We start from the raw sequence: 26,081 nt of genomic DNA on the forward strand, positions 1-26,081 counted from the left end.
AGGGCTGACTTCTGCCTTCCTTCCGGGGAAAGCTGGCTCTGAGCTCACCTGTGAGGCTCCCCAGCCAATGATCCCTCCAACCCAGTCCCTGCCAGACTTGTGGACTAATGATGTCAAATGTGAGAGGAGAAACGGCAGCTGAGAGAACACTCTGTTAGAGCAAACAGCTGGCGACAAACGTCTATGTAATTGGAATGCCAGAAAAAATAAATTGCATCCATTTTTATGACTAGAAGGGAATTTGATGGTGGTTTCCCACCCACCCCCCTTTTTTCCCAGCATAGATGGACTCTATGGGCTTTGAAGGCAAATGGTATTTAACTCAGTCACTTGGCCGGTAGGATTTGGAAATAGAACCTCCTCTCACACACCCACTTCCATGTGGGAGGCAGAACAGGGAAGGGTAGGGCCCCTGCACCCCTCTCTGACTGGCTAAGGGACCTTGGTCAAGTTCCTTAGGTCTCTGGACCTCAGCTTCATTATCTGTGTAATGGGACAGCATCAGTACCTCCCTCGTAGGCTTGGCAGAAAGAATCACGAGTCGATACATCACAAGATCTAAGCACCATGCCCGACACGTAGTCCAGGCTCTAAGAACATCAGGTATTACTGGTGTTCCCGGGACACAATGCACTGGAGACCCAGCAGTCCCTGTGAGAAACTTTCAGGTCTGTGTAAGATGCCCATGCAGGGCACAGGGAAAGTAAGAGTACCACGTTTAGTCATTCAGACAGAAAAAGGGGCTGAGGTGACCTCAGCTCAGAAAGCCCAACCAGAAAGGGCCTCAGAAATCACTTCTGGTGACAACTCACCTCAGAGAAGTGGACACTGAGGCCCCAGTGCAGATGACTATGTACATGCAATGGGGACAGAGCCAGGGCTGTGCCCCTTGGCGGATACTCTAGGGACACAGGAGGCCAGGCACACCAGCAGTTGGGTCCAGCCAGAGCAGGAGCTCTTAAGACTGGGCCACATGCTCCGGGGCTTGGGTACAGTCCACATAAGGCTCTGGGCTCAGCCAGTCAGTAAAGGGCCCCTCGAAACACCCTTGGCTCCCATGGACCCCCAACCCAAAACCAACGTACCACCTCCGCTTGTCCCCAGCACCAAAGCTACAGAAGTCTGCACACAAGATGTTCTTCTGAAAAGGAGCAGGTCACCCTGGGACCTGCCATCACCAAGAAAAGCCTCCCCTGCCTAAAAAGCAGCAGGAAAAGAGGGAAGACATGAGTGTGATGGAGCTGCATCAGCTTCAGGGCTTCCTCCGGCCCAGATCACCCAACGCGTTAGGAGCAACCTCCAGTCTTGCAGAGCCAGCCTCCCTCCATCTGGCACAGCCCTGGGGGTCCCTAACCGCTGCCCAGGCTTCTGGGACAGCCCTTAACTCGGTGCATCATGACGTTTTCTCTCTCCCCATCCCCAAATAGCCTGCAAGCAACTTGAGGGCACGGACTTACTGGCCATTTAGCACTACCGTTTAAACTATGCCTTCAGTGTTAGTAGCTGTCGTTATTACTATTATTATTATTACTCAGTAGGTTAAAGGCACTGGTAAGGGGCGTCCTCGATTGTGGGAAATTGGTCCTTTCCTATTCTGCAGGTCTGGCAAGGCCCACCCGGCCCAGGTGTGAAACAGTCTTGCTGCTCTTCTTCCTCCCCCTCCTCCTCCAAAGCTCCCAGGAGTTGCTGCTTTAAAAACAGGAGCTGCAGAAACATGGCCCAAAGCCAGGTGCTTAACGTGCATTATCTCCAGCTACAGCCAGAGTCAGAACTGCGTTCTCCAGGGCCCATCCACTCCTCCCCACCATCTCTGGGCTGGGCGGCCTCACCGGCTGACACAGGCCCCACCGCACAACAGGGGCTTCCAAACGAGGCTCTGAAACCTCAGAGTTGTGTCCCATGAGGACCAGAGACAGAAGACCCACCGGTCAAGGGACACTGATCTCCCACCCCTGGTAGGGAAGGGCTGAGGTGAGGCAAAAGGATGCACCTGGGACTTGGGGTGGGGAGCACTGAATTCAGATTCAATCCCATTCTTAACACAGGTCTGGCAGGTGGGCAAGGCAGCTCATTAGCGCTACAAGGGATCTCAGATGACACAGTGTACAATCTCTCAAGGAGGCGTCCTGAGAAAGGGTCGCCCGGCCTCTTGGGGACACATGAACTGTGTGAGGGAGCCATCAAGTGGGACAGCTGGCTAAAGATGCTATCAGTCATACCGGTGAGGGTCACTGCCATCACAGCAGCTGTTTACAGAGGACTTCCTTTGAGCCACTTACATTGGCACGTGTTTTCTAGTTTGTTCCCTTCTTTACTTTTTATCTCTCTCATTAGGATTTAAGCTTGGCTCAGCCCCATCCCCAAATCCTCAGTGGCCACAGGGGAGGGGTACAGAGGCTTGATCTGAGCCCCAAATCCATATACTCTGTGTACAGGGACTATGGAGGGTCAAGTCTCAGTGTGGATGGAACTCACCGCACATGCTCAATGAACATTGAGTGAATGAATGAATGAATGGATGAGCGAATGATCAAGTGAATTTCCAGGGATACCGGTCTCCTTCGTTCTGGTTAACAAAAAGGTGGCCTGCCCCAGCCACTCAGGGCCACTGGGCAGGTCACTAGAGACCATCCCTGAGGAAGGACATCTCAGAACTCACCTCACCTGCCTGGTGACAGAGAGGCAGGGAAGCACAGGTCACAGAAATGGGGTGGTGCCGTGAACCCCCTACCTGCCAGGGCAGAATGCTGGGGCTAGAGAAGTCCTCAGATGTCCCGGCAACTCCAGGACCCTATCTGTCTAAGTCCTCTCAGCAGAGCTGACTGTGTAGGCATAGCCCTTGGGAGATAGCAGCCCGGGGACAGTTAGTAGGATGGGATGTGGGTTGCAAGCAGCCCCATGCCCTTCTGAGGTGAGGCAAGACCTCTGCGTGGACACACAGGCTGGAAAGGGCCTGAGAAATCACTGATGATGCTCCCACTGTGCCCATTTATGAGTGAGAGAACTGAGGCTCGAAGAGGTTAAGAAATGGGTCCAAGATGACACAGACACAGCTGTTAGGTGACTGTGAACTCAGGGTTCTTTGTTGCTCTGAACTGGAGTCTGCCACCTCAGTCTCCCAATCTGGACAATGGGAAGTTGGACCAGATGGCCTCTAAGGTGTCTTAGGTTTGAAGTGATTTTAGGGGAAGCCAAAAGCTCATCTCTGCTGGGCATCTTGACCCCACTCCCCTGCTGTCCTCCCCAGCCCAGGATGTGGTCTGCTCCAATCAAGGAACAGGGAAGAGAGGGGGCCTCAGCACTGTCTTGCTGCATGGGGGGACTTTGGGGGGCAGGTGAGGGGATGAGGGGTGGATTTGGAGCAAATGGCGCCTGACCACCCTGCCCATCCACACCTCGGGACCGCCCGAATGCCACGGGAAGTTCACCCAGAGTTTACAAACCTCCTTTGTCACAGAGCCCTGCATGGAGCCATCAATCACGCCCTTAATTTACCCGTGTCACTTTCCAGAGGAAAGCCGCCCTGCCAGCAGCCAGTGGCGCTTCCTCTCTCACCCACTTGATGAGGATTTCATCTAATTGGTCCATGTTAAATCACTCCCAGGAATGCAACGTACAATTACTGCAGCAGTGGCTGGCGGTGAGGACGTGCCTGGCCCTCCTTGGTGGAGGCAGGAGAGTCTAGGGGGGGCCTCCCTGGCTCAGGGCCCAGAGGCCGCTGGGAGAACCCAGAGAGGAGCCTGATGGAAAGGGGGGCTGGAGGAGGAATGTCAGGGACAAGAGGGAGAGGCAGGTCAGGAAGGAAGAAGGAGGCAGCAGGAAGGAGGGAGGATGCCAGCCACCGGGTTCCCCCACCTTCCCCATCCCTGGATGCCCAGGGGAGCCAGGCATCTCTCACAGCCTCCACCCTCCTCATGGACACAGGCTGGGTCCCACCCTCTGTGTCTCTTCCCCTAGCCTCCCAGGAACAGGCATCCAGAGGGTTGCCACAGCTTTGCCCAGCACTGCCTGGCACTGACCCCCAAATGCAAAGGCTGGAAGCACAGGCCACTCAGGGACCACAGCTGTGCCCAACACCTTTCCTCCTGCACATATTTCTCTAAACACATCAAGCTCTGTACAGGCTGTTCCCTCGGTCTCGGATGCTCTTCCATGTTTCATCTTCCTGGCGAACTCTTGGTTATCCTTCTGGTCCCAGATCAAATACCACTTACACTAAGATGCCCTTTCAAACCACGTTGGGCAGGAGAGGTAACCTGTCCCTCCTCTGCCTGGCCTTCCACTGCCCTCAGCAGAGACCTCCGAGACCACCTTGCCACCCTGTACCATCCATATCTACTGGCAGAAGGGTCACTCTGACCATGCTGTGAGCTTCATGGGGCCTGGGGCCACATGTCTGTCACTTTTATAGCCCCTGCCCAGCACGCTTTGTACGTGGGTGGGGTCGGCAAATCTCTCCACAATGAATAAATGAATTACAAATATCACCCGCCTTAATATACGGCCTCAGGTAATCCACAGGCCAAGTCACACTCCCAAAACGTGCCAAAGGGCTCTCCTGGGCTGTCACCCTGCTCAGAGGATCTCATTCTAATATAAATTTATTAGGGGCCGCGTGAGCAAACCAGCACCAGAATACATAAAACCAGAAAGAGCTTCAGATACACCATCTTCCGCAGTAAGTGAGCGAACCCAGGCCCAGAGGCCCAGGGTGACTGTCCAAGGTACCCACCAGGCCCATGACCAGTAGAGAGTCACCCCCATAATCCCAGGGGCGTGAGAAGCTCTGAAGGTGGAGCAACCCCCAGCAAACCTCTAAGAGGCTGATCTCGCTGGCCCCCTTAGAAGCCTCGGTGAGCGTGGGGTGCCCCGATTTCTCTTCCCACCTCTCCCGTCCCCCTCCGGAGGCTGCTGCCCGAGTGGCTGGCACATACATACCTTACGCTTCTTGGCACGTCCCTCGGCCTGCAGGGTGCGGGTGCAGCGCTGCACACACTCGGAGAAGCTGAGGTTGCTGTGGTCGGCACTGTAGTCAAGGTCAGCCAGCCGCGCCAGGGACAGGATGTAGTTACAGGCAATCCTCAGGATGGCCAGTTTGGACAGCTTCTGCCCATATGAGTAACACGGCACCTGTGGGTTGAGAAGGCATCAGGAGGGGCTGCCGGGGGTCTCTGTGTTGAGCAAGGCCCAGCAGGGCACCCCGGCCAGGCCGGCGTGGGGCCCCTCACAGTGACATCCCACCGCCTGAGAGGGGATGGCTGGGCAACAGAGGTGGCCTGTCTAATCCCCTAACGCAGAGTTTATTTTTGAAGCACCTGCTGTTTTCCACGCATACATCTCAACTCATCCACTCACAAACTCCGGGAAGCATCCACATTCCCACTTTGTAGTGGAAGAAACTGAGGCTCAGCTCATGCCCATGAGGCAATACGAATGAAGCATATGAGTTCCCACCGTGACAGAGCTCTGTCCCCCACCCTCCCTAAGGAGTCTCTCAGAGAGAACGGACACATTTGTCAGCTCCCACGTTCCATTCATTCACTCACGCAGTGACACTTGTTTTGCTGGGCGCCTGGGGGTCCAACTCTGAACAATAACTTGATTCCTGGCTTCGGAGAACTCACGCTCAAGAGTTACGTTACAATGTCATAATGGAATTAGGTACCCAGGACCTAATTTCCTGGGTCAAACGCAAGTGCTTAGCTGGGAGGGCACACATATGCATGGTTTTCTTTTTCTTTTCTCTTTTTCTTGATGCCCTCTGGACCCTAAGTGCTGCTGGGCATACAACAGGTACACAATAAATACAGCCCCAACCAGACATGCTTGTCAGTGACTCATCGCCAAGTACACACTAACTAATTGCACACGGGTGTGTGCGGCATGAAGCAATGGAGCCTCTACCTTTTTAACATTGTCCTGTGTGAGCAAAAGGCAACGCAGACCACAGCTGAGTTCTGCGCGGTGACGTGCAGGCGATACTACAAGGCCCATGTGACCGGTGCTAACCGGTACAGCCGACTGCCCCTCTGATGCACACCGTTCACCTAAATGGCTGAAACGTGCTGACCCAGCAACCAGGGCTCTGGTCTCCTCTGCCCTCTGGCTCTCCAGGATCTATACCCAGCATCCATCCCTACCACCGCCGCTGGTACTGATCAACCCCATGCCATAGACTGGGTCACCCCAGCACATCCATTCAGCAAGTATTTGGTGAGTATCCCCCATCTGCCAGGCACTGTTCTGGGCCAATGGTTCTCAACAGGGGATGATTCCGTCCCTCGGGGGACTGTTCGCAATGTCTGCAAGACATGCCTAACTGTCCATCTTGGGGAGCAATGGAGGGGAGGTGCAACTGGCTCCCACTGGGGAGAGGCCAGGGTTGCTGCTAAACAGCCTGCAGTGCACAGGGGCCTAAAAGGCCCCCACCACACAGAATTGCCTGGCCCAAACTGTCACTGGTGCAGAGATGGAGAAAGCATGAAGAAGACAGTCACTCAGATGGGGACTTTAAATGCATCATCTATTTTGATCTCACTTGAAACCTCACCTTGCCCAGGAGCTCTCTCTGACCTTCCCCACCCAACCCTAAACCAGGGGGCAAGGGGCAGAGTGCAGGAGGGGGCACTTGCCCTTAACAGTGCTCTAGTAGCCCCCCAACTGTCCTTAATTCACAATCATCGCAACTAATTTAATGGCCCGTCTTCCTGTGAGCCATTGGAGGAAGGCCCATGTCTGCAGGACCTAGCACAGGCGTCGGCCATAAACAGGCCCTCAAGGGCATTTGTTGAATGAGGGAATGAATGAATAAATAAATGACTGATCTACCTCCATGTTCCCCAGGTGTCTCCAGAATGTTTAGAAATGGGTTCAAAACCCTTCCCTCTCTCTCGGAGGATGAAGATTAGCTATTGAGGGTAGAGCTGAAGCACACGTACCTTTTGGTAATCTGGGTTCAACTCCTGACTCTAGCTCTCACCAGGGTGAGTGACATCAACTTTCCAAGCCTGGGTTTCCTCTTCAGATGCTCCCGGGACTGCCCTTGCAGCACGGTAGGGTTAAGTGAGATGATGGGTACATTCCACAGAGTAAGGCCTGATACAAGTCGGTGAGTTATTACTGCAGAACGTCTCCAAAGAGGGGCCCCAGAGCAGGTGAGGAGCAAGAGGCCGGAAGCCAGGACACAATGCCGGCTCATTGCCCCGCTCCCCCACTACTTGGGGTCCTGAAAGGGCACCCACGTCAGAGGCAAGGTTTGCTGTCTCCTTTTGAAATCCTCCAGCAGCCAAGGAGTTGCCCCTCACCAAGCTGGGAAACTGAAGGAGGACCCGCCTGGTGACAGACAGCATGCCAACTCCTGTGCGCTCCCCCTTCCCACCTCCCATGCCCAGCCCTGGCTGCGGCTCCAAACCCATCCAAGAAAAGCCAAGAAAGGCCAGCAGAACAATGCACTTTGCCTGTTCCCAGCCAGAGTCCAGAGAATCCTGCTTTATCAGCCTGAACAAATAAACAAGGTCTGTGGGACAGAAAGGATCCTGGGAGGCAGGGAGGGGGGATCTCAAAAGCCAGCCCAGCACCTCTGGCTCCTCTGCACCCCAGGAGGGAGTGCCTATCTGGCAGAGGCCCTCGGGCACTGAGCGCAGCTCTGTGACACAGGTCCCTGCTGCTGTTTTCACCCAGGAGCCACGCGGGGAGTTACCCAGCTCACTGAGCTCTTGGCCCCTGAACAGAGGGGCTTTCCTGCCAGTGGGGAGTAGGGATCTCAGGAAGGAGCCGCATGTGGGGATCCAGGGTCACTGCAGGATTACAGAGCAACAGATGAGGTCAAGGCCAACCTAGGGGCTCCTGTGCCAGGCTTGGGGCCAGTTTTGTCACTCTGTCCCATTGCTTCTTTCAAAATCCACATCTGACAAGGAAACTATCCATCAAGCTCTAGTTGTATATCTGGTACTATGGGAGCAATTCACAGGTCGTTTGTCCCCCCTTTAAAACCCTCCCCCAAATAAAGATGGTTATCCCATCTGCACGTGAAGAAACAGAAAAGTGACGTATTGGACCACAGTTCACTCAGCTAAGAGCTTAAGCTAAGCCAGGAGCTTATCTATCTAGTACCTAAGGAAGGTACATGGCCACTGAGCTCCCCAGGATCCCTCCACCACAGGTGGCTATATATGGGACACCAAGGGCACCTTTTGGACAGCTCACTCCTCCTCCTCCTCCCCTCCCCTGGAGGGAGGTGTTCCTCAGCCCACTGGTTAATTCCAGACCCTCCTGGAATTTTTAAGCCCCAGAGCCCCGTTCAGAAGCACCCTGGCCTGGCCTGGCTCCTACAAAGTAAGAGTCTAGCAGCAGGTCCTAGTTCTGGAAGGTCGAGGTAGGGTGGAAAGAGCTGGTCTGAATCACAGACACTTATCAGTAGTGTGACTCTGGACAAGTGCCTTCACCTCTCTGAGCCTCAGTTCCCTCACCCAGAGAGTGGGGATGACAATGCCTGGGGACTCCACATGATTGTGGGGACGGGGCCACCTCTTGCTGTTTACTGTGATCTACTAAAGGTATTTTTGATACAGTGCCTATATTTATCTTTAAACTTTATTTATCTATAGTTTTAATACAATGCCTATATTTATGTTTAAAAAGTGAGGTAGAAATGATCACTTCCACTTTACAGAGAAGCATTTGATGCCTCAGCTGGGCTCCTTCCAATGAGCTGGAAGCAACTGCTTGAGGATTTGGATGAGCCTTTATAGCCAGAGGTCAGGGCACCGGCAGCCTGCCCTTCTGAGCTGGGGATGGAGAGTTCTGGACTGATAATCCCATGGGACCTTAGCCTTTGTGCATTACCAGCGACCCCACCACCTGCAGGGGAACCCCTCAGCAGCTGTCTGCGACCCTGGTCAGAGGACACAGGGCACAGGAGACAGCAAGGTCACTTGGCTTCAATTCCTGACAGATTGCCCAACTTCCAGCAAAGTAAGGAACCTGCCCCGTGCTCACCCCATCAAGATTTTCAAGCTTCAGAGGACCAGGGTGGGGATTTTCACAAGGTCCCTTATGACCCCGCAAACATTCCATCCCACCTACCTCAAGCCAGACTCTCTCCTGGCTCTGGAAAGCAGGAGACGGTGGGAAGGGCACTGGCCTGGGAGCCTGAGGACCTGGCTCTATTCCTGGCCATCCAATGTGACCTTAGGTAGTTCCATAACCGTAAAGGACCTCAGTTTCCTCACCAACAAAATGATCATCAGAATACCCACTACCTCACAGTGGGAGCTCAGCAGGCAAATATAGGAAGTTGCTACAGAGAAACAAAGTCCAGAACCTACCAGCCCATGCGGGAAAGTCCTCAAAGCCCTCCCCCTCTTAGGACCCAGCCCAGGATGCCCTCCTGGTAGCCCTTCGGGACTCCCGGACCCACCGAGCTCCAATATCACCATGTCATGGCACACAGCTGAGCCCCTGACTTCATTTGAAACTATTCTCTAATCGCTCAGTGGGTGCTGGCTGCCTGGGGTGAAGCCACTTGGTGCAGGGCCGTGCGAGGTCCTTGTCAAGTTCTACCGAAATAGGTTCTCGAAAATCCCCTTTCCACACAGCCGTGAGGCTGGACCCTGAGAACCTGGCTCTTAGTAGTTAAGAGCCATGACCCCAGGGCAAGACAAACCCGGGTACAAGTCCTGGTCACTTGCTTAACCTCTCTGTAAGTGTTCTCATCTGTAAAATGGGAAGGTGACAGCAGAGATGTGCGACAGGCTCAGGTAAGGCACTTCACCCAGTGCAATGAGGCTCAATAAACAGCCACTCTGGTGACTGTGGTCATGAGGGGGCAGAGTAAAGCCCTCTGTCACCCCTCAACCATGTGGATGGAGTCCCCAAAGCTGGCCTGCCCCCCATTCCCTGAGGAGGAACGCACTGGCTGCTGTGGGGTCACAGCCCCCGGCATCCTATGGGGTAGGGGCTAAGGGAGGTATAGGGCTGGGGGCACCATCCCAATGCCCCCTCATGGTCCACCCTGAGTTCACTCGGTGAGGATCCCCTGGGAGACAGCAGGGTAGGGGCCCCAGGCCCAACTTGCTTGGCCCCCCGCTCATGAAGAGGTACCTCAGCAGGCCCTGAGGGCTCCTCGCCACCACCCCAGGCCTTGGCCCTGTCCGGTTACCGTTCCTCCATCGAGGCTGAGGGGCTTTTGAGGGGAGAGAGGAAATCTGCACTCACACCAGATGTCCCAGTGTTCTGCCAGGAGGCTGAGGCCAGAACTCGGGCCTCTCCCCTCACTCACCCAGCAAGGCCAGGCTTTCCTTCTGACCCCCTCCCACCTGGCCCTGAGCAGCCCTGCACACGGGCCAGGCCCAGCTGTGCACACATGGCCTTCACATGAGGCGGCAGGGAGGGCCCTATGCAGCTGGGCTGGTGGCATGTGCTGTGGCCTGACCATCTGCCCCGCACACCCCCCCCCACCAAGACCAGAGGGCCTCTCCCCACCTGCACTTCCTTGGCCAAGCAGCTGCCCCCACTTCCCCTTCTGGTTAAGAGCAGAGTGCGTTGGACCAAACAGGAGGCTTCCTGGTGCTGAGGATGGACAGCTCCGGGGCATTCAAAAGCCTGAGAAGCAGAGCTCTTAAAAGCCTGGGCACTGGAGTGACTCACTGACTCTGATCTGAATCCCGGCCCTACAGTGACAGTGGAACACAGCTACACAGGCTGTGCCTACACCATGCCAAGAAGGCACCAACACACACAAATCTAAAGACTGTTCGCCAAGGAGATGTGCAAAACCCGCAAGGCCCCACGTGGTGGCAAAAGGCTGCCACCTCGGCCAACTCACATAAGCTCTCTGAACCTCAGTTTCACTATCTGTGAAAAGGGGAGAGGATAATATACCTATTTCATTAAACGAACTAACACACATAATATGCTTAGCCTGGTGCTCTACCCAAAGCAAACATCTGATAAATGGTAGCTTCTATCATTGTTATTAAAATGATTATAGGGGTATCCGGGTGGCTCAGTGGGTTAAGTGTCTGACTTCGGCTCAGGTCATGATCCTGTGGTTCGTGAGTTTGAGCCCCGCATCAGGCTCTATGTTGACAGCTCAGAGCCTGGAGCCTGCTCTGTCTCAGTCTCTCTCTCTCTCTCTCTCTCTCTCTCTCTCAAAAATGAATAAACATTAAAAATTTTAAATAAAATAAAATGATTATAGAATATTTATTTCCACTTATTTCTCAAGGCTTTGCTTGGCACTGAGGACACTATAAATGCTCAAGGATTGTTCATTCCTCCTACAGCCCCATTCCTTTCTTCATTTGCTCTTTGCAAAGAAGCTACGGGGAGGTGTTGGGGGGAGCCTTATCACCATTTTCCAGCTCTAGCGACTAAAGCCCAGGGAGGGGAAGTGACTTTCCATGATCCCACAGAAAGCATGCAGCAGAGGCATGATTCAAACCCAGAGGAGGCCTCTGAACTCCTCATCCAGTGCTCTTTTAGCCATACCAGGAAGCTGCTCAGGGAAACAAGACCCCAGATTACAGCCACAGTCCCAGAACTGATCTCGGTGCTATGATGGCCAAGCCCTCCTTTCAGGCAAAACCATCCTCCTTCCTTTCCCTCCTTTGCCAAGGGCCCATTTCAAACAGTCAAACCAGAGCGACAGCTTGTGTGGACTGGAGTATCTGGATTGGGATGTGGATGTGTGCACCTTTTACAGGTGGGGGACTGAGGAGGAAGGAGCTCCTTCGGGACACAGGACTTTCTCCATCTGATGGATGCCATGGTGGGTGTGGCCTCAGCCCCTGGCTCTGAGACCACGAGTGCCCTTGCCATGTTTCCTTTCCTCCCAGACAATAGGCAGATGCCCCCTATGGCCCAGCAGCATTCTGGGGAAGGGACAGAACGGTCTGAGCAAGGAGAGAACAAACAGGAGCAGGCACCTCTGTGACCATGTATTTGTGTGTGCTCTTAGGCATGTGTAATGATCATGACATAGCCATAGGTATGTCCCGGAATCTGTCCTTTTTATGTAGAACTTCTCCACCAGAAGGGTAGAAGCAAGAAGGGACCAGGACTTAAATAGTCTCATCTCTGACTCAGCCACGTGTTAACCAGCTTCCGATTGTTAATAAACATGACACTGGTACAAAGATGACACGGTGGAAAGCATTTGGCCAGGCAGTCGTTCCAGAAACTGCTGTCATCTGCCTTTACCCACTAGGTGATCTTGGACAAGTCTCCTTCCTTCCTTCCCCAGGCCTCAGTTTTCCATTCCATTGAATGGGCTAATTCAACCTGCCGGGATGTTAAGATCAAACAAGATGGAATATTATTGAAAGAAGTTAAAGCCACTGGGTGAATGAGATGTAGTTGAGTACACAGAGACCGTGAATACTTTCTCAGAAATGAACGAGGCAAAAGGGGCCTTGAACTGGCAGCCAAAGGGACCTAGGTGACAGCCCTGCCCTGCTACTCACCGGCTGTGATGCTCTAGGCACGTGGCCTCCCCAGTCTGGGAGGTTTCCCCAGTTGCAAGGGGAGCAAGTGGACAGGCATCTTTCTGCCGTTCTGTCATCCTTCCATCCTTGGGGTGGGTTGTAGGACACTCTACAGGCTGCCACCCTCCCCAGGCATTCAGACACAGAGCTGCTGTCCAAGAATAAGCCTGAATGTTCCACTGGGCCCACTGCCCAGGGTCCCAACCCGTGTGGCTGGCCACCTCACTGACCAAGCATCTTACCCAAGCCCAAGCAAGACACTTTGGCTCAAGTTGTAGAGCCTCTTTTCTCCCAGGAGCTCAATTCCCTTCCAGTGGGTGGACACATGTCCCTGTCTACTCCGCCCACAGGAGGAAGAAGAGAGTGGGATCCAGAAAGAAGATCATGTTTTCTAAGACACTTTGTTGTTGGCTAAAGAGAGAGGCTGAGTTACTTTCTTGGAGTCACACAAGAAATCAGCTATAGAGTAAGCAAAAAACCTGAACATCTAAACCAGTCCCATCCACCCCTAATCCATCCCCATGCCCTGTGGGGCTGGGGGCAAGGGGCACTTACTACCCTCTTCTAAGATCTCCCTTCTTTCTAAGAAAATGAGAAGTCTAGAACCCCAGGGCAGTCCCAGTCTTGTTTAAAGTGTAATTGCAAAACTGCCCCTCTCCTCTAAGGGTAATTCTCTAGCAAATGTTCTTCGTCACTCATCCCCCCAGAGGACGCTGGTAAGGGCAGTGCCCACCAGCCCCAAACTGAGAAGCCCCTGACCCGCCTCAGAACTAGGCTCTGAAGATCCCCTAACCATCCGGTCCCCTCAGTAGACCTACCTGCTTCACCGTGGGGTGAAAGGGAGCAGCGGAGGGCGTCCCCTAGGAAGGCTCTCACCAGCCAATTCCTGAGGCTGCCCCCTGGGGAGGGGACGCAGGCTTGTAACCCAGATCCTTAAGGATACCAGGGAAAAGGGTGCAGAACCCCAAGCAGCCAGAGTGTAGGGGTATCTCTTTTGGGACGTAGGGGCTGAAGAGGAGCTAGCAAAACTAGGTCCACCCCTCCGCAGCATCTGGGCCTTCCAAGACCCAGACCACACTAAATGCCCGAAGGGAAAGGGTCTTCCCCACTCTTCCTCGCTGGAGACAGATTCCCACATTCCCTCTCTCCACTCCCCACCGCGCCCAAGGGACCCGGGGAGACAAATAACTCGCTGCCATAAAAGTGAACTATGAGGGCTGAAGTCAGACGCGCAGACAGGGTCACCCTGGGGGGCTGGGGGAAGAACCGGGGCGTGCCTGGCCAGAGATCTCGAACCTTTGCCCTCACTTTGCAAGCGAAGATCCGTACCAACGCTGTGACAAAGGTTACTGACCTAGAAGGGCTCAAATGTGTCTGGGCCCTGGGGCCGACCGGGCGGGAACAATATGCGCCTCACACACACCTTCATCCGCCCGAAAATCCCCCCGCCACTCACCCACCCACTCCCGCAACCATCCCTCGGGCGCAGTGAGGGTGTGCGGCTGGGAGCTGGTACCTGCTTCCTGAGCGCCTCGAAGGCTGCGCTGATCGTGTGCACCCGCGTCCGCTCCCTGGCGTTCGCTAGGAGCCTCCGGGTCTGCTGCAGGGCTTTGATCTCCGAAGCGGCGGTGGTCGCTTCGCCCGGCCGTTTCCTAGGCGACGCGGAGGAATCCGGGTGGTTATTGTAAATTACGTGTGAAATTGACGAGTAAGAACTTTCTCCGGGGCGCGTGGGGGGCGCCGGTCGCACTGAAGACTCCGGGGGCGCAGGGGGCGCCGACGGCGTGGGGCGTGCAGGCGGTGCGCACAGCAAGATGCGGGGACGCAGGCCGGGTTCCCGGAAAGGCTGCGCCTCGGGACCCCCAGGTACTTGGCCCTGGGACGCTGGAACCGGCGGCGGCGGCGGCGGCGGCGTGGGGAGTCCCGGCCCCACTGCGCCCAAGGCGAAGCCGCGTTTCCGCGCGTCCGAGACCTCCGGCGCTCGGGCGCTCCGGCGCTCCCCGGCTGGGTCCGCACCCCCACCTGAAGGAACCGCCGGCGCCGCCGGGGCTGGCACCGGGGCCGCGACCGGCTGCAGCCTCTGGGTCCTGTCGCGCAGCCCGTTGGTGGCGGTGGCGCCGTGCTCGGGCGCTTCCAAGTCCAATCGGAAAGTTTTATAGCCGTTCGCGCGCCGCGCCGGCTCCTTGCCTTTCCGCTTGAGCTTCTTGAGGCCGTTCAGCTCCTTCACGCACACGGTCTTCCACGGCCCGTCCTCGAGAACCGGGATGTGCTTCATGGCGCGGGCAGCGCGAGAGGCAGGGGCGTGGGGCTGCCCGGGCCGCGCGCCCGCCGCGCTAGCTCTGCACGCTGCGCGCCGGCTCTGCCCGGGCCGCCGCCGCGCTCAGCGCCTGGGAGTCTCGGGCTCTCCCCCTTCTCGCGCCCGCCCTCCTCCCTCCCTCTCTCCCCCTCGCCCGGGGCAGCTGCGCCGCCGGCTCCGCGAAGCCGCCGGGCTGTCCGTTCCCGGAGCGCTCAGAGTGTCATCTGAAGTCGCTGCCGCCTTGCCAGCATTTCTGGAGAACGCCCGCTGCGCTCCATCTGTGTTTGTTTAGCCTCAGTTTACACAGAAGCCCAGTTCGCGAGATCAGTCAGCGCCGCCGCCCGGAGAGGAGGCAGCTCCCGCCGCCGCCGCCTCCCCAGCCCCGGCCGCCCGAGCCACGAGCGCCTTTAAAGAAACAGGAAGCATTTTTCAAAACAGCTGGGCTGCCGGCCGCCTCCTTTGTCCGCGTCCTCTCTACCTCCCCCCACCCCCATCCCTTCTGTCCAGAACCTGCCTCCTCAGGCTCCCCCTCCCCGCCCCCTCCTCAAGTCCCTGGCGCTTCTCTTTCCCCAGAGGACGGTCCGCTCCCAGCAGAACTGCCCGGAGCACGTGGCTTCTGGGCCCTTGGGCCCGTCCCCAAATCTGAGCTGGGCCTTCTCTACCCGGGCTAGCTGACCTCTGGGTGATGCACCAGCGACCTTCTGCACCCAGCAGCTCTCCGTCCCAACTCACCATTGGAGAAAAAAAAAAAAGAAAAAGAAAGCAGAAACGGATCGGCAACTTCTGCGAGGGACGTTGTGGGGGGAGGGGGAGCACCAAGGTGGGGGAAGGAAAAGGTCCTGAGCAGTTGAGACCCTCACTCCCACAGCACCGCAACCCCACCCACTCTGGCACTCGCTGGAGCAGGGAGGCCAGGAGTAGAAGACCTAAGCGATAGGGAAACTGAGGCTCTGAAAAGAAATGTGCTTTCCCAGTGTCACACAGGGAGTCAAAGACGCCCCCAAAGAGGCTGAGTAGAATGGACACTTCGGATTTAGGTGGACCTAGCATCTGTGAGATTGTGAAGTTGCCTCCCGCTAGGCCGCCTGCTAAGCCCGGATTTATTCATCTATGAAATGAGAAATGTGCAGGCCATCAGTGCCCAAGTCCCAGCCTTGCTGTGAGGAGCTGAGCCCCAGGCACACCGGAGGTACTAGTCAAATGGTGGCTTTGCTTATAATTGTTATTAATAACAGGGGCAGAGTAGCTCCTAGAGGCGGATTTCCTGGGTTTGAACCCCAGCTCTTCCACTTACAAACAGTGATCTTAGGCAAGTCACTGAACCTCTCTGTGCCTCCCTGTAAAATGGAGGTAATAATTATACCTTCCTGCCGAGGTGGTTGTGAAGATTGAGAATGTGTGTGTAACACTCAGAGCAGTGTCTGGCACTAAGGGATAGCTTTGCAAGTGCCCACAGTTACTGGCAGGAAGCAGAAGTTGACTCCCTGCTCCCCCCCGACCTTCAGTCCTCAGTGCCATCCCACTGGAGATTTGGAAAGGAGAGGTCAAGCTAGGGGGACCATTTCTCCAAGTCTGCCCTGGAGGACCAGCACAGGGCTTTACCCATCCCAGGTCCTTTCTTATGGCAGTTCCTCCTTAAGGCAGTGGTGGGCACTTTAAACAGTTTGGGAGAAGAAGATGGACCTTCAACCCTGGTCTTGGGCTCTGGCCTCTGCAGCCACTGCACCTCATCTTCTGGTTTCATTCCTTCACTCCTGCCCCCATACTTACCAGACCAGGTTGGGGGTTTTCCTGTAAAAATGCAGGAGGAGGCAGGTGGCTTGGTGGCCTGTGGCATGCAGGGTCCTGGGAGATAGGAGAGCAGTCTAGGCAAAAGTTTTGGGGCAGAAGCATAGAGCTGGGGCCAGGAGCCCATCCATGATAGACCTTGGCTTTTCAACTACTGAGCCCCCTGACCGTGGGCCAGACATCATCCCACTAGGGTTCTTTTCGCTCCTCTGTCCCTGAGGATGATATTTCTGTCCAGCAAACCTCTCAGGGTAGTTGGGAAAGGGAAAAGAGATTGCGGAGGCAAAACTACTTTGACATAGGGCTTCAAAGATACACTCACACATACACATTCACATACACGGAGGCATGAAATTTTCTGACTACAGCAAGTCCAAAACTACTTTTCTTCCCACTGAGATGGGTCTCCATAAGGCATGTGGTCCCTGGGGCACCCCCCTTCATGGACGCCCAGTGTCTTCCTGCACCTTATCTCTCTCCTAAGACCAAGAGGGTGCCCCAGAGAGGAGCCATCATTCACCTGCTGTTCCCCCGCCCCAGCCCACGACCCTAATGCCCTGGCTTTCGCTCACAGATCTCCCACATCTCCCTGCGTCAGAGCATGCTCATCCTCACCCTTTGATGACTGGCTCCAGTCCCGCCTCCTCCTGTAAACCTTGGCTGACCACCAGAGCCCCCTGTCTCACTCTTGCTGTCCTCTGCACATATCACTCACAGGTATGGGTGCAATTTATCCTTCACTGAGGACCTGGCTGACTCCCTAGGTTTATGAGCTCCTGGAAGCCTGCGGGCTCCTTCCTCCCTATCTCCAAGAGTTGGTGCTCAGGAAACCTTTGCTGAAGGACAACCAGCCCTTATGCCCTTCTTCACCTTCTCCAGAACCCAAGCAGAGGCTAAGATCCATGTTTGCCCACTCCTCGTGCATCTAGTCAGTCAGTGGCAGAGATGGGAGGAAAGCCAGGTCCCCCTCTCCAGAGTTGCTCAGGTACTCTCTGAGCCTCAGTTTCCTCACCTGTAAAATGGAGATCATAATATTGTGCCTCACAGGGCTGTCATGAGGCTGCATGTACAGCATGGAGCATAGTGATGATGTAAAGTGAATGGTGGCCTTAGGCATCCTCTGTTAGCACGCTGCCTTGGCTCCTTGCATCCTGGCATCTGCCCCCAGACTAGGGGTGCAGTTGCAGGCTGTGGTGTTGATGGCTAGTGGGGGTGGCTAGTGTGGAAGTCTCTGGGAGGACTGAAAATCATCCCTAAAGAGCCCAGGCTGCACTCCAGGAAAAGTACATATCTTGGCTGAGCATCGAGGGCTCTCAGTATTGTGCTGCCTGAGCCCCTTGCCATCTTTCCCCAAAATAGAGCAGTTTGCTGAAATCCCACAGTGTGGGAAGAGAGGAAGGGAATGGATAGGAATGGGAAGGGAAAGACTCAGACCTGGCTCCAGTCTCCCAGGACACCCTCCTGCCCCCTCACCATGCTGCCTCTCCTCTGGTCAGACACTGGGGCCCCGGGGTTGGCAGCAGGCAAGCCTAGGAGGGATCTTTGCTTTGCCATTTACCAGCTGTGTGGCCTTAAGCAGCCACTTTACCTCTCTGAGCCTTTGTTCATTATCTGGGGTTTATCCCCTTAGTCATAAGATAGAATGCATGTACAGGAACGGGAGGCAAACTGTGAAGGACCCAAGTGACGTGAAGAGTCCCTGTTATTGCTATTCCCAGCCCACCAGGTGGCAGATCTTCAAGGTGCAGACTAGCTGCCCGTGGACCGCAGCCTAAGGGCAAACCTGCATCCAGGGCTCCTCATTCTGCCTCCCATCAGCCTCCTTGAGAAATGGGGGAGAGAGACCAGCTGGGCAGCGCCCCCTGGTGGTATGATGCTGCCTGTACTGCACATCTCCTATGAGGAACTACTTGCTGATCTTGGCGCCCGGAGTGGTAGCTCTGCAATGACAGTCATATGCGTTTTGTGAATTCATAGAGTTGCCAGGATAAAAAGGCTCTTGAGGCTCAAGGTGGTATCGCCCTCCGCTTGGGATGGCACAACGCAGGCACTCCAGAAAACCTATGCCCTACATTAAAAACATCCCTCCTTGAATCAACTGTTTGATGTTGTTACCCTGGGCTAGCACGATGGTGCCATTGGGAGGTGCCACATCCCCTGGATGGCTGATCCAAGTAACAAGAACGAAGCTAGAAAGGGAAAGGAAGGCAAGAGCTTAGGGCTTAGGCCCCTGGGGACAAATACTAGACAGTCAGGCAGCAATAATTACCTCCACGCAGGGATTGATCAGAGGCTCTATTTCACTAAATCCTTTTAACAATCCAAGGAGGTAAGCCCATTCTACAGATAAGGAAACTATTCCTGGAGGAAAAAACTTGCCAACAGAAAGGAAATAACAGAAGTGGGATTTGAACCCAGGGCAACTGACCCAAAAACCCAAGCTTTGAGTCATTGTGGTTTGCTGCCTCTTGAGACCTCGGTGACTAACATCTGGGGAGTTGCGTAGCTGGGCTTCCTATTGTACTGGCTGCTTTGGCATCCTGGCTGTCCCTGCATGTGCTGGCAGCCTGGGTGAGCTTCTTGCTGTCCACCTCTCATCTGAAGCCACTGACCTTCCTTGGACCAGCCCAGTGTGCCTCCAGCTCCTTCCAGGTCAGGATTAGATGGCAGGGCGCCACTTCTGGACCTCAGATCTTTGGATGTCCAAGCACTGGTGCCTTCCCATCATTACTGAGTGGAACTTGCCCAGCAATCCCTTGGTGCACACACAACACCCATGGGTGACCAAGAGACAGCTTGGTGATGTCCAATGATGGCTGTCTTCTTAGCTGGATGGGATAGAACCTTAGACACTTGCTACATGAAATTCTACATTCCTGAATCTGCAGTCCTCATTTCTGGCTGTTCCAATTGTTCCAGAGTGGGTGTGTCTGTCACCTATTCAAGAAAGGGAGGAAGAGTGGACGCTGGGTGGCCAGAAGGAAACAGGGTGTGTATGCCTAGAGCACCCGGAGCGGTGCTTGAAGCAACCCTAGATAGGACCACCCAGGGGAGTGAGCATGAAGTAGAATATGGTCAGCATGGTGGCTCCAAAGCCCCTCCCTATCTTCCGGCACAGGGTCCACACGGCCAGCATTAATCAGCAGGACGCTGGATCCAGAGGACAGGGATGAGTCATGCAGGCAGGAAGCTCCTTTGGACTCACTTTCTGGTCTTCCTTCTATCTTCCTCTATCCAAGTGACCTTTGCACTGGCTGTTCCGTTTGCAATGCTCCCAGGTATCCCCATGGCTCATTCCCTCACCCCTTGTGGCGTTTCTGTGTCACCCTAGTAAGGCTGTCCCTGAGCACCCATGTAAAGTTTATATCCCTCCCCTAACCTGCTCTAATTTTTAAAGCACTTACCATCATCTGACATTTTATATATATGTCAGATTATATATATCGGTCATTATATATATGAATGTCAGCTCCATGGGGGCAGGGATTTTTGCCTGCCTTGTCCACTGCTGCATCCCAGCCTCTAGAACAATCCCTGGTACACAGTAGGCACTCAAAAATACTTACTGAATGAGCAAAGGCCCACTGCACAGTATGGACCAGGGCTTGCTCAGCTGCTCTGACAGAAGAACCAGTGAATCCAGAGACAGAGTTGATCACATCACAGGAATGGCTGCTCTCACTACTGAGAACTGGTGGTCATGTCAGATTCGGTTTCTCTTCTCTGACTTTTGGCCTCTAGACTGATAAACTGAGTGGGGGATGATGGGTTTTAATCAACAGTCACCCATTCGTTTGACAGATCTTGCGCCCATTCAGGTCTCATGGTGGGACTGGGGCAAAGAAATGAAGTGTCCACATCAGGAGCTTAAGTGCAAACAGCAGACCATTCCCATCCCCTCCCTCCCTGGTCCACCTCTGACAATTCAGTATGCATTTGTAGACCACCAACTGAGGCTGGGGATACAGCAGTGAAGACAGCAAACACCCCTGACCTCAGGGGGTGGGCGTTCCAGCGGGAAGAGACGTGATGTCCACCTCAAGGGGCCCCGAGCCCAGTGGAAAGATAACTCAAGTCTGTTGAGAGCTGCAAGACACAGCGCAAAGTGCTGCACCCTGCAGGAAAAGCTGTGGGAACTCCAAGTGTGGCAGAACAGCTCTGGGAGACTTCCTGGAGGAAGGGACATTTAAATCAGGCCTGAGAACGGTCGGACTTGGCCTGGCAGACTGCCTCCCGGGCAAAGGCCCACAGCTTGCTCCCTCGCCTCCTTCAAGCCTTCCCCACCATGTCACTTCCTCGCTGTCATGTCACGTCCTCACTGCAGCCTCCCCTCACCACCCATTTACAACTGAACCGCCAGCACTTTCCTGCTGCTAACACACCATGTTCACGGTCTGTGTTCTCACCCAAAGGAGACAGGAAGGAGCAACACCTGCTCCCTTGCAAAGCCCAGCAAGGATTCTTCCCATTGGCAGGCAAGATGGCAGAGGAGAGAGGGGATGGTCACGTGCTACTGCCCAGACTTTCGAGAATTTGCTAAAAAGCAAGGGGATTATCTGAGCCTCCTGGAGACCTGCCCAAGGAAGAAACACTGCTAGCCAGGCCTGTGCTGGGCAAATACACCCCCAGAGGACAGGCGGACTGCCCTGGAGTAGCTAAGTCTTCAAGCTCTCAGCTTCCTCTGACCAACATCTGACTTGGCCCTGCCCTCTCCTGTCCTCTTCCCTCACCCTGACTTCATACTGTCCTCCAGATTCCTTCATTCTAACGGCCTCTGATGGGGAAGGCCCAGAGTCTTCTGTCGCTTCTCCTCTGCTCCTCTTCTATGCCCTATGGGTTCTGTTTCAGCAAAACAATATTATCTGTCGCACTAACTTAATGTCGCTAATGCTCGATCAGCTTTGTGGTTTTGTCTATTAATTTATTAACTTGTTTTGGTTTCTAGTTACATAAGACTGAGTGCACTTATGTCATAGCGTAAGAGTACAATTATGTCATCGGGCTCTGTGACAACGTGTTGTCCTTTCAGACAAGGGCATACATTCCTCGGGTCCAAGAAGCTCTGGGCTAGATTCTGTCGGAGTTCTGCAGCTTTGACTTGCTGGTCTGGGAAGCAAGAGATGCGTTCTCTTCCCGGGATTGGCAAATACCCTTCCCTTTGGCACCTGCCTCCCCTGCCTTTCTCCCCGCGGCAAGCTTCAGTGTCTTCATCTGTAAAATGGGAAGAGTGAGGAGGAGCTGGAGCCTGCCTCTCCTGAGAAACCACCCCCCGCCCCATCCCCAGCATCTCTCCATTTGTCATAACGCCAGCAAGGAAAAGTACAACATTCACTCCTAGGAGAGAAAGCTCTCCTGCATGCCTAACCTCCATTGCAGACAAGAAAAGCTGTCTCAGGGAGCCATCGAGCCCACTGGAACGCTGAAGCTGGATCAGCCAGGGAGGAGGCAGTGAGCAAGCAGGCGGCTCATTAGGGCTCTGCTCATCAGCACCAAGTTGTCAACAGCCTAACGAGACCCGGCTTAAGCCGGTGATCTCCTGGGAGCGGTTACCAATCCTCACAGACTTGCTCTGTGGCTAGATGTGAAACCAGAGTGTGATAACTCCTTTTTTTTTTTTTTTTTTTTAGGAAAACAACTTTAAATTCCCCAAGGAGCACATTCCTTCATTGTGAAGTATTCCCTACCCATCTCCCCCATTCCCTCCTAAAAGAAGGGAAACAAAAAAGGCTTGACTGCTTCTTCTGTGCAGGCTTCTTAAAAAAAACTATTTTTACAGCTCTCTGAAAAAGTCCCTGCTGCTGGCGGCAGCCGGAGAACATGAGGGGGCAGAGCAGAGCTGACGCAATGCACATTTATTAGCAGTGAGGAAAATTAATAAGGCACCAGCTCAGCCATGGCCCAGCTCAAGGGCAGCTCCACAGACCTAGGAAGCCCCAGGGGCAGCTGTCAATCTGGTGGTCTCCAGGCTGAGCCCTCAGACACCTAATCAGTTGCAATCCTAGATCAGCACAGCTGGAGGGAGGCTTCGAGATCCTCTAGTGCCCAGAGGACAAACGCTTTTTATCATGCGTGCCAAATCTAATTGATTGGTAGGGGCTGCCTGAAGCCCTGTGTTGAAAAGGATTCTGAGACCCTCATCTGGGTCCCATGGGAATGAGTGCTGTAATCGATTAGCAATGTCTGCCATGGATGAAAGGGGAAGAGTGGTAGTATGCACACCGTGTGTTTGCCACTCCTGATCTAGCCCAACCTTCCCATTTTATTGTTGGAGAGACTGAATCCCAAAGCTTATTGTTCATAGGGTTTTTTTCCCAGCCTTCTCAGGAGTCTGGCTGTTGCTGGTAAGTAGCCGGTAGCCTACGTGTGTCTGAGAACCAAAGATACCCGACCTAAAGACTATCTCTGAAAATCCAGAACAATTACTGGGTTTGGTGAGTTCAGTCAATTACCCGTTTCCTGGAAATAATTGGTAAAATCAGTTCTCTTGTGGAATTGACAAATCAGTTCAACCAATGAAGATGATCTGGCAGGCCCAGGTGACCCCAAGCTGGTGCTTACCTAATATTAGTGGTCAGTTAGGTCAAAAAGAACCAATGGGTGAGACTAACCAACTATTTGACCTCAGGACAATAAAGTCCCCAGGTGGTCAGTGGAGTCATCCGAATTAATCAGATAGATTACTATCCCCTCTGGTCTCTACCTGGCAAGCTTGGGTCTGACCATCCTGAGCATAACTCCACCTCCCTCACTCCATCTTCTCCTGTCCTGCCATGCCTGGCTTATTTCCTTCTTCTCTCCCAAGCCTGTGAAAGACCCCGCTTCCTCTGCCAGAGGTGGGCTGGCCACCTTAGACAAGCTCATCTCGCCCCCCACCCAACACTTGCCTATCACCTCTGACATCTTAGACTCTCCCCCTCCATCTGCGACAGCTCATCCAGGCCACTCCTCACTTCAGAACTACGAACACTGAGTCCTGAGCAGGGAAAGGACTCGCTAAACATCTCTAGGAAGTCGTGGCAGCTCTTGGTCTCCTGACTCCAAGTCTAGAGTCATGCTGGTTGCCCTGAGAAACCCATTCTGTCTGGTTCACCTCAGTTTCAGGCACCAGTCAGAGTAGCATAGATAACTTCTGAGGATCCCCAAAGTGGGCACTCCCAGAGTGAACATCTAGGGTGGGAAAGAACTTGGCATGTGAAGGAGGGATCCTGGGGGCTGTAGGAGGGGACATGGGTCATTAGGAAGGTGATTCGGGCTGCGGGAAAGGCCTGGCTTGGTATGGAACCTGGCAGGCCTGCCAAGGGGCCCAACTGCCACCTCCTGGGAATGGTGAGGCCAGGCAGATTCCTTTCCGGTCTCCATGCACTTGTCACACTGCCTCTGGGAGGCATCTTAGATCCTGTCTTTGAATTTAACAGTTTTCCTTCCAGGGGCAAAAAAAATCAACAAACAAAAATAGGCCCTTACCTGGGCAACTTGGCTAAATGGAAAAGGCCCCTCCTTGTGGTGGGGAGAAATCGGTCTTTACAGTGGGACAACTCTTAGTTGAACACTAGCTTGCCACTTACAAGCTGGGAGCTTGGCAAAGTTCCTTCATCTCTCTGGGCCTCAGTTTCCTTGTTTGTAAAGTCAAATAGAGAGATCGGTGACCCTTGTAGGGTTGCTGGGAAGACTGAAGGGGATTGTCAACGTAAAGTGCTTAGCCCAGGGCTCGGCACATGGTAACCCCGAACGGTATCCTGAACGCCTCTCCTCTCCTTTCAATGCAATACTTCATGCTTCAGGGCTCAGACCCTATGAAACCTCCTCCGGGAGGCCTTCCCTGAACACCATCAGTCATTCATGCATCCCACTCTGGGGAACTTCCAGGCTGGCCCGACTGTGTTCTGTACTGGGAGACTTGTTTCCCCATAAGAGCCTATGAGTCACGGGGAGCCGGGGTGGTCTGCATCTCCCCTCCCTCCCGAGAGCCCCCAGCTCTGGGCTGGGAACACAATGGGTGCTAGATAAAGTGGCTGCACAGATCCTGGCACCAGCCTCTCACCCCCACCCACCTAATCTCCTGGTTGCCTGATTTTCCAACCCCCTGTCTAGTTTCTTCCTAATGCTTCTGTCTCCACATCTCCAGGGCTCTGTTTGCATGAGGGAGAAAAGTCTACACACACACACACACAGCCCAGAAAGCATCCAGTTGCTCCTGGGCAGGCTGCCAGCGATTGAGTGACCTGAAGCTTCCCCCCCAAATCACATTCCACTGGCACGGATCTTGCCCCGCCTGACGCCAGCCTCCGAACTCGCCCCCAGAGCAAACATTTCCAGTTGGCAGCTCGGCCTTGTTTTTCTGAGGCCCTGATTCAGGCTCCCTTGTAGAAAACAGAAAACAAAATGCATGGGACCAAAAATGAATTAAAATCTGAAAGGAGGAGGGTGAGGTGGGGAGGCGTTTGCTCTAAGGCGCATGGAAAAATATGAGCTTCGGGATGTGCAAAGAGTTTCTAAGAAGCAAACGCACATGCTCGCCACCCCTCCCCTGCTGGCTTGGAGGCTGTGATCAATTCATTCAGGCCACTGCCTCCTGCTAAAAGACTCACTCTGTTCTCATTCACAGCTGCGAGGGAGGACAGGGCGAGGGTGGGGAGGCTGTGGATCTGTGAGGAGAGGGTGGTCGCTGGTACAGGGCTGGTGTTTGTTCTAAAGGGGAAATGAAAGGAAGAAAAATAAACACGGCCAGCCGGATTTTCACGGCAACGGGTGAGGCATCAGGGCGAGGAGGGGGTGTGTGTGCGCGTGTGCTAGCGTGTGCACATGCCTGTGGGCACCCCTCTGTTTGCCTTCTCGAATAGAAGCTGCTCGGTGGAAAGATGTCATAACCCAGGCTTGGGTGGCAGGGGGACAGGCCAGCCAGGGAGGGCCAGGGCTGGTGCCGAGGCCTGCCCCTGGGGTCAGGCAAAGGCCAGGTGTCTAAAGAGGAGAGCTCAGCTGGGGCCATTAGTCAAGGGCCGGGGCGTGGGGACTCAGAAGGTCAATCTCAAATCGAGTGCTCAGTCCCTGGGGAAGAGGTGGACCAAGGGGCGTCACTAGAAGGATGGGCTCAGGCCCGGAATATAGATGCCCCTTTGAGGAGGGGAGGGCCATGAAGGAGGAGGGAGGGATTGAGAGAGGTCCAAGGGATAGGAAGGGGCTGGTGAGGTGATAGGGTGGGAAAGACGACAGCGAGAGGTGGTTAACAGACTCCAGAGTGAGGGCAGATCAACCATTAATCCCGCTGAGACACGGAGCTGATCAGCGGGGCTATAAAGAACCTCCCACCCAGGGACAAGGGTCCCATGAGGGCACCAGAGAGGAGAGAGGAATTCCTCAGCTGAGATGCAGGGTCCCAGGCCCAGTAGAGCCTAAGAAGTGTCATCAGGAGTGAGTGGGCTGTCACATGAGATGCTGGGCATGTCAGGACAGCTCAGGAAGCCACAAGAGAGGGGAGCTCAGAGCTCACACCGGGACCTGTGTGGCTGGGTCCC

The 26,081-nt window shown here is 54.4% G+C and overlaps 1 protein-coding gene across 1 annotated transcript in view; it reads right to left on the reverse strand.

The window, feature by feature from the left end:
• Nucleotides 1-15,249, reverse strand: part of ATOH8 (atonal bHLH transcription factor 8) — a 32,617-nt gene extending 17,368 nt beyond the window's left edge. The window contains exons 1-2 of the mRNA XM_060655989.3: nt 14,002-15,249; nt 4,939-5,130 (exon numbers count right to left, since the gene is read on the reverse strand). Of these exons, the coding sequence (XP_060511972.1) occupies nt 4,939-5,130; nt 14,002-14,760 (951 nt within the window). The 5' untranslated portion in view covers nt 14,761-15,249. The remainder of the gene's footprint in view (nt 1-4,938; nt 5,131-14,001) is intronic.
• Between the last annotated feature and the right edge of the window lie 10,832 nt (nt 15,250-26,081).

Source organism: Panthera onca, chromosome A3 (assembly GCF_046562875.1).
Source record: "Panthera onca isolate mPanOnc1 chromosome A3, mPanOnc1 haplotype 2, whole genome shotgun sequence".
NCBI lineage: Eukaryota > Metazoa > Chordata > Mammalia > Carnivora > Felidae > Panthera > Panthera onca.